We start from the raw sequence: 17,988 nt of genomic DNA, 5'->3' as shown, positions 1-17,988 counted from the left end.
CCTATCCAACTCTTTTCAGCCACAACACATACCCCACAACCTCAGAGCTCAGGCAGCGGCCTTGCCCACAAAGAAGACCCTAATAGCAGGTTCCCCCTGCCCAAGGAGTCTGTCAGTTCACATGTCCAGAACCCCAAGCTGAGCTGACTGGTGAAGGACTGTCTCTGCCAAGGCACACCTGTAAAGTCTAGAAGAAGAGACTGTTTACTCAAATGTGCAGATACCAATGTAAGAAATCAAGGATCAGGAAAAATCAGGTAAACATAACACCACCAATGGAAACTAATAAAATGCCAATAATTGACCCTAAAGAAATGGAAATCTATGAACTTCAATGAATTCAGAATAATCCTCTTAAAAGAAGTTTAGTGCACTACAAGACAGATAACAAAATTCGGGGGGGGAAGATTGCATGAACAAAACGAGATGAAGAAAAAAAAATAGAAACCATCAAAAATAAACCAAACAGAAGTCCTAGATCTAAAGAATACAATGACTGAACTGTAAAGTTCAATAGAGAGCTTCAGAATCAGAATTGGCCATGCAGAAGAAAGAATCAGTGACAGAGAAAGAATCAGTGACAGGGTATTTGAATTTATCCAGTCAGAGGAACAAAAGAACAAAAAGAATGAAAAAGAGTGAAGAAAGCCTATGGAACTTGTAGGACACCATCAGAAGAAACAATATCTGCATTATGGGTACCCAGAAGGAGAAAGAGAAAGGGACAGAAAGTGTATATAAAGCAATAATGGCTGAAAATGAGAAAAGAAATGAACATACAAATCCATGAGGCCCAAAGGACCCCAAATAGATTAAACGAAATAGTTCCAGAAGTCAAAGACAGAAAGAGAATTTTCAAAGCAACAAGAGAAAGCAACACATTACATACAAGGGAATCCCCATAATGGGCAGATTTCTCAAAAGAAACTTTTCAGGCCAGGAGAGAATGGGTAATATATTCAAAACATTGAAAGAAAAAAAAAATCTGTCGGGCTTCCCTGGTGGCGCAGTGGTTGAGAGTCCTCCTGCCAATGCAGGGGACACAGGTTCGTGCCCCGGTCCGGGAAGATCCCACATGCTGCGGAGCAGCTAGTATCGTGAGCCATGGCCGCTGAGCCTGTGCGTCTGGAGCCTGTGCCCCACAACGGGAGAGGCCACAACAGTGAGAGGCCCACGTACTGCAAAAAAAAATATATATATATATCTGTCAACAGCAGTACTATACCTGGAAAACCTGTCCTTCAGAAATGAAGGGGAGATAAATAAGTGCCTGAACAAACAAAAGCTGATTGAGTTTATCACCACTAGGCCTGCCTTACAAGAAATGCTAAAGGGAGTTCTTCAAGCAGAAATAAAGTGATGCTAATTTACATGATAAAATCAGATGAACCCAGGTATAAGACTTCCTGGTATTGGTAAATAATCAAAGTTATTTAATATGGTAATAGTGGTGCATAATTCTCTTACAACTCTAGTTTAAAAGTTTTAAAATGTATTTAAAAAACCCCATAACTTCAATAGTCTGTTACTGTATACATAATATAAACAATATGTAAATTGTAACGTGATGGAGGAGAAGTAAATTGTAATTTTAGAGATGCTATTGAAGTTAAGTTGTCAGCTTAAAATGGGATATTATAAATATAAGATAGTTTATATAAGGCTCATGGTAACCACAGAGGAAAAACCTATTACACAGAAGATCAGGATCAAGTGAAAGTATACCAATACAAAAAAAGTCATCAACACAAAAGAAGACAGCAGAAGAAGAAGCAAGGAACAACAGAGCTACAAAACAGTCAGCAAAACAAGGAAGAAAATGGCAATAGTAGATTCTTATCCATCAATAATTACTTTAAGCATAATGGATAAAATGCTCCAATCAAAGACACAAAATTGGATGAATGACTTAAAAACAATATCAAACAATATACTGCCTACAGGAGACTCACTTTAGCTTCAAAGACACAGACTGAGACTGAAAGGATAGAGAAAGTTATTTCAAGCAAATGATAACGAAGTAAAAACAAAGGTAGCTATACTCAGACAAAATAGACATTAAGCTAAAAATGACAGAAAGAGAAAGAACTTCACTATATAACAATAAAGGGGTTAATCCATCAAAAAGATACACCAATTGTAAATATTTATGCACCCACCCAACATCAGAGCACCTAACTATATAAAGCAAACATTAACAGAATTATAAGGAGAAATAAATAAACAACAACAAATAGTTGGGGACTTTAATACCCCACGTTCAATAGCCGATAGATCATTCAGACAGAAAATCAATAAGGAATCAATGGATTTGAACAACACTGTTGACTAAGTTGTAACAGACATATACAGAATACTTTGTCTGACAACAGCAGGATACACATTCTTCTCAAATGCACACAGAACATTTTCTAGCATAGATCATGCATTAAGCCACAAAACAAGTCTTTGCAAATTAACCAAGACTGAAATCATACCTAATATCTCCTCTGACCACAATGGTATGAAACTAGAAATTGGTAAAAGGAGTAAAACTGGATAATTCATGAATACATGGAAATTAAACAGTACTATCCTGAACAACCAGTAGATCTAAGATGAAATTAAATGAGAAATTTAAAAGTATCTTGAGACAAATGAAAATGGGAACAAAACATACAAACTTATGGGATGCAGCAAAAGCAGGTCTCAGAGGGAAGTTTATATCTATAAATGCGTACCTCAAGAAATAGAAAGATCTCAAATAAACAACCGAACTTTTACACCTCAAGAATCTAGAAGATGAAGAACAAACTAATCCCAAAGTTGGCCAAAAAAGGAAATAAAGTTTAGAGCATAAATAAATAGAGACCAGGAAATAAATAGAGAAAACTTAATAAAACTAAGGGCTGGCTCTTTGAAAAGATAAACAAAACAGACAAATCTTTATTGAGACTAACCAAGGGGAAGAGAGAGATCCCAAATTAACACAAATTTAAATGAAAGAGGGGACATTACAACTGATAATATAGAAACACAAAGGTTCATAAGAGTCTTCAGTGACCAACTATATACCAACACATAGAAAAAGTGGATAAATTACTAGAAACATAGAACCTATCATGACTGAATTAGGAAGAACTAGAAAATCTGAACAGACCAATTACTAGTAGGGTATTGAATTGGTAATCAAAAATCTCCCAAAAAAGAAAAGTCCAGGACCAGATGTCTTCACTGGTAAATTTTACCAAACATTTAAAGAAGAATTAACAGCAATCCTTCTCAAAATATCCAGAAATACTGAAGAGGAGAGAACACTTCCAAACTCATTTTACAAGGCTAGTATTACCCTGATATCAAAGCCAAATAGGACATTACAAGAAAAGAAAACCACAGGCCAATATCCCTGATGAATATAGATGCAAAAATTCTCAACAAAACAGCAAACCGAATTCAGCAGCACATTAAAAGGATCATACACCATGACCAAGTAGGATTCATCCCTGGGATGCAAGGATGGTTCAATATATGCAAATCAATAAATGTGATATATTACATTAATAGAATGAAAGATAAAAATCATATGATCATCTCAATAGATGCAGAAAAAGCATTTGACATAATTTAACATCTGTTCATGATAAAAACTCTCAACAAACTAGCTATAGAAAAGGAATGCACCTCAATACAGTAAAGTAAGGCCACATATATCAAGCCCACAGCTAACATCATACTCAATGGTGAAAGACTGAAGGCTTTTCCAACAGGACAAGGATGCCCACTCTCACCACTTCTATTCAACACGGCACCGGGTGTCCAAGCCAGAGAAATCAGGCAAGAAAAAGAAAGAAAAGGCTTCCAAATTGGAAAGGAAGACCCCAAATTATCTCTGTTTGTAGATGACATGATTTTATGTATAGAAAAGACTAAACACTCAACCAAAAAAAAAAAAAAAGGTCAATGAATTCAGTAAAGTTGCAGGATACAGAATTCAACATACAAAAATCAAAAGTATTTCTATACACTAAGAATGAGTTATCTGAAAAATAATCTCATTTACAATATCATTGAGAACAATAAAATACTTAGGAATAAATTTAACCAAGGAGATGAAAGATCTCTACACTGAAAACTATAATATATTGATGAAAGAAACTGAAGATTAAAATAAATGGAAAAATATTCCATGCTCATGGATTGGAAGAATTAATATTGTTAAAATATCTATACCACCCAAAGCCACCTATAGATTCATTGCAATCCCCATCAAGATTCCAATGGCATTTTTTACAGAAGAAAGAGAAATCCTAAAATTCATATGAAACTACAAAAGACCCTGAATAGCCAAAGCAATCCTGAGAAAGAACAACAAAGCTGGAGGCATCACATTTCCTGAATTCAAACTATATTATAAAGATATAATAATAAAAGCATTATGGTACTGGCATAAAAACAGACACATAAACCAATGCAACAGAATTGAGAACCCAGAAATTGAGAACCAACACATATACAGTGAGCTAACATGAAAAGAGAGCCAAGAATACTCGATGGAGAAAAGACAGTCCTTTTAATAAATGGTGCTGGGAAATTGGATAGTCACATGTAAAAGAGTAAAACTAGATCCCTATTTTATATCACTCCCAAAAATTAACTCAAAATGGATTAAGAAATTAAACATAAGACCTGAAACCATAAAACTCCTGGAAGAAAACACAGGAATAAAGCTTCTTGACATGGGTCTTGGCAAAAGACCAAAGCACAAAAGACTAAAGCACAAGCAACAAAATAAAAAATAAACAAGTAGGACTACAACAAACTAAAAAGCTTCTGCACAACAAAAGAAACAATAACAAAATGAAAAGACAGCCTAAGCAATGGGATAAGATATTTGCAAATCATATCTGAGAAGGGGTTAATATTCAAAATATATAAAGAACTCACACAACTCAAAAGAAAATAAGTTAAAAATGGCCAAAGGATCTGAATAGACATTTTTCCAAGAAGACATACAGATGGCCAATAGGTACATGAAAAGGGTAGTTAACATCACCAGTCAGGGAAATCAAATCAAAACCACAATAAGTTATCACCTCATACCTATTAGATTGGCTGTCATCAAAAAGACAAGAGAGAACAAGTTCTGGAGAGGATATGGAGGAAAGGGAACCTTTGTGCACTGTTGGTGGGAATGTAAATTGGTACAGCCACTATGGAAAACAGTATGGAGGTTTCTCAAAAAAATTAAACATAAAACTACCATATTACCAGCAATCCCACTTCTGGGTATATATCCAAAGGAAACAAAATCACTATGTCAAATAGATAACTGCACTCCCATGTTCATGTTCATTACAGCATTACTTACAATAGCCAAGACATGGAAACAACCTAAGTTTCCATCGACAGATGAATAAAGATGCGGTGTATATACAGTGGAATACTGTTCAGCCATAAAAAGGAAACCCTGCCATTTGCAACAATATGAATGGACCTTGAGGGCATTATGCTAAATGAAATGTCAGACAGAGAAAGACACGTACTGTACCATCTCACTTATATGTGGTAGCTAAAAAACTCAAATTTATAGAAAAGATCAGATTTGTGGTTACCAGAGGCAGAGGGTGGAGAGAATGAGGTGAAGGTGGTCAAAAGATAGGGACTTCCAGTTTTAAGATAAATAAGTACTGGCTATGTAATGTTCAACATGACGAGTATCATTGCCAAGGCTGTATTGTATATTTGAAAGTTGGTAAGAGAGTAGACACTAAAGTTCTCACAAGGAAAAAAATGTAATTATATAAGGTGATGGATGTTAACTAAACTTATTTTGGTAATCATTTCACAATATATACATATGTCAAGTCATTTTGCTATACACCTTAAATTTATACAGTGTTACTATATGTCAATTCTCTCTCAATAAAGCTGGAAGAAAAAATAATAAAAGGAAGTAATTTGTTGTATTGCTATCTGCAGGAAGTTATCTCTCTGCCAGTCTTATGTATTTTATTTCTTGATTGACCCTCACACATTTGGGGAGAGGGGAGTTCAGTATTAATTACAAATATTTTCTTTAAAAAAAAGATTTTCTTCTAAGGGAGACTTTTGAAAGTTTTGTCCAAAAGCATGATTCTTTGGAGAAAACATACTCCAAAATAATTGTAGTGACATAGTCAATTAAATTTCATGATTTTGTGTTTCAGTTTATTCATCTTAGTTTTCTATCATTTTTATTCTACTTTCCATAAAGTTGGAGATAATCAAATGAATTTCACTGTAACCTTTAATTAATTGTAACTATTGTTATGGACTGAGTATTTGAGTCCCCCCAAATTCACATATTGAAGCCATAACCCCCAATGTGATGGTATTTGGAGGTGGGGCCTTTGGGAGATAATTAGGGTTGGATTAGGTCATGAGGGTGGGACCCTCATGATGGGATTAGTGCCCTTATAAAAAGAGGAAGAGGCAGGAGATCTCTCCACCATATGAGGATACAGCAAGAAGGCAGCTGTCTGAAAACCAGCCAGGAAGACAGTTCTTTCCAGAACTCAACCATGTTGGCACCCTGATCTAGAACTTCCCAAGCTCCTAAACTGTGAGCAATAATGTCTGCTATTTAAGCAACCCAGCCTATGGCATTTTGTTATAGCAGCCCAAAGCCAACTAAGAAATGTTTAATAACTGGTTCTTTTAACATTACAAAATAAAAAGAAAACATGATTTATAAGCCTGGATAATAATGGCCTTAAATATTTCATGCAAAGTAAAAACTTTACCTTCTCATACCCTAATAAAGCTATTTCACTTCTTTTCTCATTTAAGAATTAATTAGGATGCAACAATGTCTTAGAAAAGCCAATATATATAATATAGTTGTCTACCTAGGATAATCCAAAATCCATAGTCTGCCTTCAGAAAATCAGAAAGGAATTTATGTGCAACTACAAACTAGAGAAATAATTTTGCACTCATGTCCTTTGAGCCCAGGTAAAAAATAGGATTTTAACTTAATTAGTTGCCAGAATCTTAAACGCATTGTTTTGCGTTCAGGTGGGTTGTGTGTACCTTGTGCTTCACTGGGGGGTTTCCACTGTAAAGCTGGTCCACTGAAACACCCTAAACTGCCCTTCTGAATAAATGGTATAAAACGTGTAAACTGTTCCCCAGCCCTTCCCCAGAGGGCTGTTGGCAACCCTGGGCCTGGGATGGATGTCAGTACGGATCTGGTGTGCACCTGGATTCCAGGCACAGTCACCCTTCAGGAGAGCAAGGCTTCTTTCCTTGACAGACTTCACTATCTATGTCTGGATTTGTAAATTTATGTGCTTATCATAAATATCATTCAGAAACATCATCTCAGAAAAGCCCCAGATTACTGAGAGGCGAAAGCTTCTTGCACTGAGTTACCTGTTAGGGCAACAGTCACACGAGGTTCCCTCTGTATTCCTGCAGTTTTACTTTATAACTTCATGTTTGCATTAGTAAACATGTTGACAGTTTACTAATCACGTTAGTAATTAGTAAAGAAATAGTTTGAGTTTTAATAAGTAAACTGTGTGAATTACTGATGATATATTATCCTATAATACTACTTCTGAATTTTTAAATTGCCTTTTCAAGATTTCCTCAGAAAGATAACAGGCTCCCTCTAGCGGGAAGTGACCATTATAATTGAATTATTTACTCCAAAGCTGTGTAACTTCATAGTTGAACTTTGTTTGAAGGAAAAGGGGCCTTTTCTGACTCTTGACATTTGTTTATTTCTCTCCATAACATTTGTTTACTTTTCTCTTTCTAATTTCTTAGCGAAGAAATCGGTACTGATTATCAAGGAATGTTTGTAGGACAGTCATGGTTTCAAGTCATGTTGATAACGTGAACTGCTCTTTTATAAGCAAAGGGAAGTGAGGTTACCAATGGATGCCCAGGCATTAACTTCAACGAACTTGTTAGGAAATATATATATATATATATATATAAACGTAACTTATATGTAATTATGTAATTTATAAATTTGTAATTTATGTAATTTATAAATATAAATTCTAATAATATAACTTAACTCCAAAGCCTTTATTTTCATAATTAAGCAATTTAAGGATTATCTCATCTTGTGCCCTCATTATATGCTGAGTTTAAGTGGCTTGCTCAAGATTACACATTTGGAAGTCTGCTTTTTGACCTCCGAGTTCTGATTAATTTTACAGAAAGCAAGCCTTGTTCACTTTGGCTTTTCTTTATGAGAAAAAATGACCAAAATCCCATGCTTTTTTTGAAAGTAATTAGCTTTCTGCCCATATCATTTATAATTGAAACTAAAACTGTATTTTTATAGAGCTTAGTCAAATATAAAAATGTTAATTCTGGGGCTTCCCTGGTGGCACAGTGGTTGAGAGTCCGCCTGCCGATGCAGGGGACACGGGTTCATGCCCCGGTCTGGGAAGATCCCACATGCCGTGGAGCGGCTGGGCCCATGAGCCATGGCCGCTGAGCCTGCGCGTCTGAAGCCTGTGCTCCGCAACGGGAGGGGCCACAGCAGTGAGAGGCCCGCGTACCGGGGGAAAAAAAAAAAAAAGTTAATTCTGAATCATCAAGAAAAATTAAAATTGCACCCAGGCAAGGAAGTAACCTATTACAAATATGGGTTTTGGTTTTACAACTGGTAAAGAAAAAAAAAAGTTAATGAAATTTAGTATTGAGAGTGACATATATCCCAAACTGGTAAATAACCAATAACCAACTCCAGGAAGACTGGTTATAACAAGTTATAGAAACTTTCAGGTTTAGAATCTCATATCATACATTTCACCTATCCCACATTAAAAAAATTTTTTTTATTGTGGTAAAAGTCACATAAAACATACTGTTTTGACCATATTTAACTGTACAGTGCAGTGGCTCTAAGTACATTCATACTGTTGTGCAACTCTCACCATCATCCATCTACTGAATTTTTCTCCTAAACTGAAACTCTGCCCCCATTAAACACTAACTCCCCATTCCCCCCTGGAGATTGGGATTGACATATGTACACTCCTAGGTATGAAGCAGATGGCTGGTGGGGGCCTAACTGTATAAGCACAGGGGGAAAAAAAGGTACAATCTGTTTGCAGGGCAGGTATTAAGTTAACCTATCCCGCATTTTACAGATCATCTATCAAAGTGTGTGCTTAATTGCTTTTTGGTAACTCTTGACAAAGCCATTCTCCACTGGAGGGAGCTTGGCTCTCACCAAACTTGTTTTCTTATTTTCTTACAGCAAATCACAGGATTAGTTTTGGAACACTGGTCAGCACTTCCAATACCTACGATGGATCTGGTGTTGTGACTGTGGAAACAGACCATCCCCTCCTCTGGACCATGGCTGTCAAAAACACCCATGACTGACCTCCGCAGCTGTGCCTCTGACCTCATTTGCCAACAACTTCATGCTCCACAAGAACAGTTCACCTTGGTTGGCAGGAATCTAAACCTGTCCCTGAGAAGCCCGCTAGTTTTAAATATGTTAATGTTTAGATCATCCAGGTGACATTATGAATGACAGATCTCAATTGTACAGTGAGGGGGGCGGAAATCATTATTTCTTAAGAAAGTAAATTACACTCAGTTGGAAAACTAATGTAGATTATTCCACTCTAAAATTCAGGACTGATCATTCTTATGCTATTAATCATTCCATGTATCCTAGAAAACTGTTTTTTGCTTTTTGGGGTTTTTTTTTGCTGTATGCGGGCCTCTCACTGTTGTGGCCTCTCCCGTTGCGGAGCACAGTCCCCAGACACGCAGGCTCAGCGGCCACTGCTCACAGGACCAGCTGCTCCGCGGCATGTGGGATCTTCCCGGACCGAGGCACGAACCTGTGTCCCCTGCATCGGCAGGGGTGGGCTCTCAACCACTGCGCCACCAGGGAAGACCTAGAAAACTGTTTTTAGGTTTGAAGCTGAGAAGGCTCTGTTGAGGCTCCGTGGTGTCCAGCGCATAAACCTCCTCCTGTTCATCCTTAATTGCTTAACACCGAAGGCTACTTCTGTCTAATAATATTAGCTCTCTCTGTATTATATGTATTCCCTTTCACTGAAAAAATAATTCCTTCTAGCTTGGGATGCTAGAACTGCACCATTTTATTCTGGCCTTAATGGTTTTTGCTATTATCTCTTCGTAATAAATTCAAAAATGATTGGCCTGATTATTAAAATTTAAAACAGGCAGAACCTGCCCAGCAGCTTTACATAGTACAAAGCCAGTGTTGCCCTAAGGAAAGGGACCAGCAGCAGGAAAGGGACCAGCAGCTCTCTTCTTTCTGGTGCTACAACAGAGTGACGGTTGCCTTGTAAGTGGAGAGTGAAAGTGGGATCAGGTGAACTTAGCATGCAGTTGTGCCTAGTCAATCATTAGAGATAATTGTTCGTAATTTATGCAGATATATGTGAAATTGAATCCAGATGTCAAATAAAAATATTTAGTTATCCATGTGCCTGGGGTCCGTTTTTAAGAAAACAATCCATTTTCTCACCTGTACTTTATAATGACCAGTCTTTCCTAATCAGTGTTTCTGTACAAAAAAACAAATTTGCTCAAAAGATGATTAATAGGTATAGTTCTTCACGCCTCTGATTTTGGGGAGCAACCCAGTGCTGTCAACACTTTCTCTAACCATGGAAGTTACTTTCTAGGGCACATGTGCCACATGTTTACACTTAATCTCTCTGGACCCATGGCCCCATCTATACAATAGGGATTATAGGTAGCGCCTGTTTACCTTGTCGGACTTAGAAAGGACGGACAGGTAGATTGCTTTCAAAGATTGTTACGTGCTGGAGAAAAAAGAGCCAACAGAGGGAAGGCGCTTCCGTGGTAGAGAAAGTGAAGAAAACTGGTGGAGGAAGAGCCCTGGGGAAGAGTAAGAGAAGGGCTCAGAGCAGAGGTGAGAGCCGCACACCGTACAGTCAGTACTACAGTGCAAGGCCCGGTTCTAGGCCCTTCCGCCTCTTAGCACAAATGCAGAGCCCAGAGCTTCTGTCCCTCTACTGTCTCCTGCCACCCACAGCAGAGACAACTGTAAAGAAGGCAGGGGCTAGAGACAAACTTATGTTACCAAAGGGGGAGGGGTGGGGGAGAGAGAAATTGGGAATCTGGGGTTAACAGATGCACGTTACTACATATAAAATAGGTAAACAACAAGGACCCACTGTATAGCACAGGGAACTATATTCAATATCTTGTAATAACTATAATGGAAAAGAATCTGGAAAAGAATAGATATATATATATATAATTGGATCACTTTGCTGTACACCTGAAACATTGTAAATAAACTATACTTCAATTTAAATAAATTTTTTTAAAAAATAGCTAGAAGAAAGCTCAGTCAAGCACTAGCTCCTTTGCTGGCTCATTTAACTCAGAACCTCCAATGGGAAAATATAACATAAGACCTCCAAGCCAGTGCCTGCGCCAAAAGAAGCCAGAAAGAGGGAGGAACACTGGGAAAGGGCCCGCCCAGTACCTGATATTGAGTTCTGGCTCACTTACAGTTTCAGGCTCAGCTGTTACCTGTTCATTACTAAAAATGTATTCACAACATATGGAATCTGAAAACATGTCCACTGTTTTGAGATTTTACTGCAAAAGAGTCATGCCCTATGTACCCTGAAAATTTTACCAGTGTTATTAAGCGGATACTTGTCAAGAAGAATATAGTTTGCTGAAGTTGAGGGGGAACAAAAGCACTGACATTCCTCCCAGACCCCCCACTGGAGGCCCGTGGAAGGCCTTCCCCTCAAGTATAGGGCTCCTCTCCCAATCCTGCCAGGCTACTGAAGAACTAGGTATTTGACCCCTTTCTAGCCCTTAAAACTACCTAAGTGCAATTTTCCTCTTTCTGTGCTTCCTCACCACATCATTTAAACAAGGATCCACTTACTTTTATACTAACACGAGGAGTCTGACGATGGACCTCAGGGGCCCCCAAGTGAACTTCCTGAGCCTCCCCAGGCAGCCCCTCTTGCCGCCCCCATGTTCACTCTGGATCCTGACCTCCCACTTGCAGCCAGAAGAGAAACTGGAAGCTGGGCTCTGCCGGGAAAGTGGCCTGTGCTCCTTGGCCCTTTTGACCGCAGTCTGTTTCTCCTTTTCATGCGTCAGATTTATAGCTTTTATGAATCTAGTGATGGTCACCCCAAAATGGCATCTGGCTGCCTAAGTCACTGAGTAGTGAAGATAAGCTGTGATCACTCTTCAGGCAGCTGGGAAATGGCTGCAGCTATGGAAACCCTGGTCGGAGTCACAAGTGACTATGAAATGTAGTAAGTTTTGTGTGCTGCCCGAGGAATTGGAGGTGGACCACACTCCCAGACACAGGTCGGGCAGAATAATACATCTTCATTCCTTAATTTTTGCTAAGCAGACATAGAGCAGTTTTCACTTGGGATGGGACCTAGGGCTGTTTCACTAGTTCAGGGGTCGGTCAGAGCATGGAGAAGGGCGCCGTGACAGCCTGGGCCTTCATAAAGGTAACTGCTCAGGGTTTCGTGTTGTGCTTCCGTATGTGTGGAAAGCATTTTAAGCGGACCTTGCTTACTACTCCTGCCCCAAAGTCATGCCTCCAAAGCTTTACTTGAACAACCAAAGTAAAGCAGCACGTGGATTTGATGTGATTGAAACTGATGCTGTACGCGCAGTCCATAGCGGCAAGAAACTATTCTTCTCTCCCCTAAGGCTCTGGGATTATAAAAGGAGTATGGTCTGAATTGTGACTTTCAAACCATATTGACCATGACCCACAAGAAATACAATTTGGGCTTCCCTGGTGGCGCAGTGGTTGAGAATCTGCCTGCCAATGCAGGGGACACGGGTTTGACCCCTGGTCTGGGAAGATCCCACATGCCGCGGAGCAACTAGGCCCGTGAGCCACAACTACTGAGCCTGCGCGTCTGGAGCTTGTGCTCCGCAACAAGAGAGGCCGCGATAGTGAGAGGCCCACGCACCGTGATGAAGAGTGGTCCCCGCTTGCCACAACTAGGGGAAGCCCTCACACAGAAACGAAAACCCAACACAGAAAAAATAAATTAATTAATTAATAAACTCCTACCCCCAACATCTTCTTAAAAAAAAAAAAATTTGTCTTGTAATCTATTCTACACACACACACACAAACAGTATACTCTAATAATTTTACTCTAAATTGAAAAACACCCAGGAGTCTATTCTAGATAGAAAAAAAAAATACAGAAAAGGGTAAAGTAAAATGCATAAAGGGACTTTTTTAAACTGTGTGTGTGAGAGTGTGTGTGTGTGTGTGTGTGTGTAAGGGTTCTGCATTAGGCATACATGTCTTTCCTAAGTTTAGGACAATATGAGTATAGTTTACCACTTTATCTTCACCACTTAATAATAGTTTTTATTCTCATATGTGGGCTAAGGGATAACCTACCAATGACAGCAGGCTGAATGTGATCCTACTGGGGAATAAGAAAATCAATTTAACTTCATTAGGAATAGGGAGGAGAGCTAGATTATTTAAATTGTGTCTAAAGCATTCTACTCAAAATAGAATAAATGATCCCCATACCTGGGGAAGATTAAAACTGAAGCCACAAGGTCAAGCCATTCCCAGGGTGTCAATATACATGGAATGGCAAATTCCTGGCTCATACAGTACAGGTTCGCCCTTCCTTGCCCACAGAAGATTTCACTTATCAATCATAGTTTTCTTTTCTGATGAGCCCCGGTCTGAGTGTCATTTCAGAACAATTCTGCAGGCAGCCATGATCAGTTATTCTGCATTGCCCTGGCACCCCCAGTGGCTCAGAGCTAATCTGCGATCTCAGCACTGTGCACACAACAGCTACGGTTACAACCTGGGGAAAAGGTCATGGTAACACCATTCTTCATCACAGGTAACGGATAAGTAAACAGATCCAAGGACTTGTTCCCTGTGTACTTAATTCTACCACTGAAAGCAAGGGCTTTGTACAGTACATAGCAAACGAAAGAGAAAAACTAAGGCCAACTCTGCAAACAACTTGAAAAACATCAGCAAGGAGCTGAGATTACCCATTGCTAAGAAATAAGAAATTTTTCCTAATAGACTTATAGCTAGTCCCTAAGAACCAAGAAATCTCACATTATAATACAGTGTTAGTCCAAAGGTTGAAAAGGGTTTTTAACTCACTGTAAAAGGAATGGATAAGACTAAGATTATAAATCATACCTTAATTATTTATTTCTTTTAAACATACCTTTAAGCCCTAAAGACTAGTGAATATTTAATAGCCAGTTATGTTTCTGAACAACAAACATGGGAAGTTAGGAGTATACAATTCTGCAGGAACTGAGCAGAGTCCCACCTGAATGGCATAATTAATTCTGTGCTTAGTTCCTTGACACTATGAATCCTCTGCTGGAATATAAAGTCCTTGAGAGTTTGCGTTTGGACTTTGTGTTCCTTGTTATCTGCTGTATCTTCTGTCTTAGAATAGGGCCTTGTCTGCAGCAGGGGTGCAAAAACTATTTGTGTGGTGCCTTAACTAACCTCCCCACTTGGACCCAGGCCCCAGGAACATACTGCACGACTGCCCTAGGCCCTAAAAACTATCATTCCTTTCCTTCCTCGATCCCTAACTATCCAAAATTTAATTAGATGCTGAAGTTTCTCTTGAATGGTTTCCTCAGTCCTAAAGATAAGTGCCTAATTCTAGACTGGGCAGCCCTGGTTATAAACGTGCTCTCTCACATATCTGAAGAAGGAAATAATGTTCACAGTGCCAAAGCTGGGCTTAAAAACATCATCCAAGACCAAATACAGCCAGTAACACAAAGGAAATCAAAAGATCAAGGAATTTGAAGTTGCTTGAAATGGACAGAGAAGGGAAAATGAGAGCCATGGGCAAGTTATGAAGGTTTGGGAAACTGGTTAAAAGAATCAAGATCAGGGACTTCCCTGGTGGGGCAGTGGTTAAGAATCCGCCTGCCAATGCAGGGGACATGGGTTCGAGCCCTGGTCCAGGAAGATCCCACATGCCGCGGACCAACTAAGCCCATGCACCACAACTACTGAGCCCGTGTGCCACAACTACTGAAGCCCACATGCCTAGAGCCTGTGCTCCGCAACAAGAGAAGCCACTGCAATGAGAAGCCTGCACACCACAACGAAGAGTAGCCCACGCTCGCCGCAACTAGAGAAAGCCCGCATGCAGCAACAAAGACCCAACTCAGCCAAAAATAAATAAATAAATTTATTTTTTTTAAAAAGAATCAAGGTCAAAATAAATGTGAAGAGCACTTGTAATTGGCCTGAAGTCCAGGGGGAAAAAAAAGGAAAAATAAGAGGTAACAAAGAAATTTTTCAGAGTCGGAAATCGTGTAGCTGCAGCTATTTCTAACTTTGGTGGTTCAAGGAATGCCCTTGACTGTCATTTGTTGAAATAGACTACAGATAAGCATATATGTTGTTTTCAAATACTTTGAGACCATGGCATGCAATTCTGCTATTTCCTTTGCTTGTGTCTACATCTACTTGTTCCACAAATTAAACCTTTAACATGGATATGAAATTAGCCTGGGGAGTCTAAAACCATAAAAAAAAAAGGTATGTTATCACTAACAGCATTACCCACACAAAATCTCATTATTTGTGACTGATCCAGCGTTCTCTATTAATAAATAGCACTGTTGATTGGGGAGCTTCAAGATGGCGGAAGAGTAAGACGTGGAGATCGCCTTCCTCCCCACAAATACATCAGAAAATACACCTATATGTGGAACAACTCCTACAGAACACCCACTGAACGCTGGCAGAAGACCTCAGACCTCCCAAAAGGCAAGAAACTCCCTACATACCCGGGTAGAGCAAAAGAAAATGGAAAAAGCAGAGACAAAAGAATAGGGACGGGCCCTGCACCAGTGGGAGGGAGCCGTGAAGGAGGAAAGGTTTCCACACACTAGGAGCCCCTTTGCAGGTGGAGACTGTGGGTGGCGGAGGGGGCAGCTTAGGAGCCGCGGAGGAGAGCGCAGCCACAGGGGTGCGGAGGGCAAAGCAGAGAGATTGCCGCACAGAGGATCGGTGCCGACCGGCACTCACCAGCCCGAGAGGCTCGGCTGCTCACCCGCCGGGGCAGGCGGGGCTGGGAGCTGAGGCTCGGGCTTCGGTCGGATCCCATGGAGGGACTGGGGTTGGTGGCGTGATCACAGCCTGAAGGGGCTAGTGCGCCACGGCTGGCCGGGAGGGAGTCTGGGAAAAAGTCTGGACCTGCCGAAGAAGCAACAGACTTTTTCTTCCCTCTTTGTTTCCTGGTGCGCGAGGAGAGGGGATTCAGAGCGCTGCTTAAAGGAGCTCCAGAGATGGGCATGAGCTGCGGCTATCAGCGTAGACCCCAGAGACGGGCATGAGATGCTAAGGCTGCTGCTGCTGCCGCCACCAAGAAGCCTGTGTGAGAGCGCAGGTCACTCTCCACACCTCCCCTCCCGGGAGTCTGTGCAGCCCGTCACTGCCAGGGTCCCAGGATCCAGGGACAACTTCCCCGGGAGAACGCACGGCGCGCATAAGGCTGGTGCAACGTCACGCCAGCCTCTGCTGCCGCAGGCTCACCCCACATCCGTACCCCTCCCTCCCCCCGGCCTGAGTGAGCCAGAGCCCCCGAATCAGCTGCTCCTTTAACCCCATCCTGTCTGAGCGAAGAACAAACGCCCTCAGGTGACCTACATGCAGAGGCGGGGCCCAATCCAAAGCTGAGCCCCGGGAACTGTGCGAACAAAGAAGAGAAAGGGAAATCTCTCCCAGCAGCCTCAGAAGCAGTGGATTAAATCTCCACAGTCAACTTGATGTGCCCTGCATCTGTGGAATACCTGAATAGACAACAAATCATCCCAAATTGAGGATGTAGACTTTGGGAGCAAAGATATATATTTTTTTTCACTTTTTCTCTTTTTGTTAGTATGTATGTGTATGCTTCTGTGTGTGATTTTGTCTGTATAGCTTTGCTTTTACCATTTGTCCTAGGGTTCTGTCTGTCTGTTTTTGTTCTTTTTTTAACTTTAAAAAATTATTTTCTTCATAATTATTTTTTATTTTAATAACTTCATTTTATTTTACCTTTCTTTCTTTCTTTCATTCTTTCTTTTGTTCTTTCTTTCTTTCATTCTTTCTATTTTTTCTCCCTTTTATTCTGAGCTGTGTGGATGACAGGCTCTTAGTGCTCTAGCCAGGCATCAGGGCTGTGCCTCTGACATGGGAGAGCCAACTTCAAGACACTGGTCCACAAGAGACCTCCCAGCTCCACATAATATCAAATGGCAAAAATCTCACAGAGATCTCCATCTCAACACCAGCACCCAGCTTCACTCAATGACCAGCAAGCTACAGTGCTGGACACCCTATGCCAAACAACTAGCAAGACAGGAAAACAACCCCATCCATTAGCAGAGAGGCTGCCTAAAACCATAATAAGGCCACAGACACCCCCAAAACACACCACCAGACGTGGACCTGCCCACCAGAAAGAAAAGATTCAGCCTCATCCACCAGAACACAGGCACTAGTCCCCTCCACCAGGAAGCCTACACAACCCACTGAACCAACCTTAGCCACTGGGGACAGACACCAAAAACAACGGGAACTACAAACCTGTAGCCTGTGAAAAGGAGACCCCAGACACAGAAAGCTAAGCAAAATGAGAAGACAGAAAAACACACAGCAGATGAAGGAGCAAGGTAAAAACCCACCAGACCTAACAAATGAAGAGGAAATAGGCAGTCTACCTGAAAAAGAATTCAGAATAATGATAGTAAAGAGGATTCAAAATCTTGGAAATAGAATAGAGAAAATACAAGAAATGCTTAACAAGGACCTAGAAGAACTAAAGAGCCAACAAACAATGATGAAGAACACAATAAATAAAATTAAAAATTCTCTAGAAGGGATCAATAGCAGAATAACTGAAAGAAGAATGGATAAGTGACCTGGAAGATAAAATAGTGGAAATAACTACTGCAGAGCAGAATAAA

At 40.3% G+C, this 17,988-nt stretch overlaps 1 protein-coding gene across 1 annotated transcript in view; it reads left to right on the top strand.

The window, feature by feature from the left end:
* TPK1 (thiamin pyrophosphokinase 1) overlaps positions 1 to 10,666 on the top strand; it is a 336,199-nt gene extending 325,533 nt beyond the window's left edge. The window contains exon 9 of the mRNA XM_082631771.1: positions 9,245 to 10,666. Within this exon, the coding sequence (XP_082487897.1) occupies positions 9,245 to 9,372 (128 nt within the window). The 3' untranslated portion in view covers positions 9,373 to 10,666. The remainder of the gene's footprint in view (positions 1 to 9,244) is intronic.
* Positions 10,667 to 17,988: the final 7,322 nt, after the last annotated feature.

Source organism: Mesoplodon mirus, assembly GCF_964341445.2.
Source record: "Mesoplodon mirus genome assembly, chromosome: 9".
In the NCBI taxonomy this organism is placed as follows: Eukaryota; Metazoa; Chordata; class Mammalia; order Artiodactyla; family Ziphiidae; genus Mesoplodon; species Mesoplodon mirus.
This window is presented reverse-complemented; position numbering and strand designations above follow the sequence as displayed.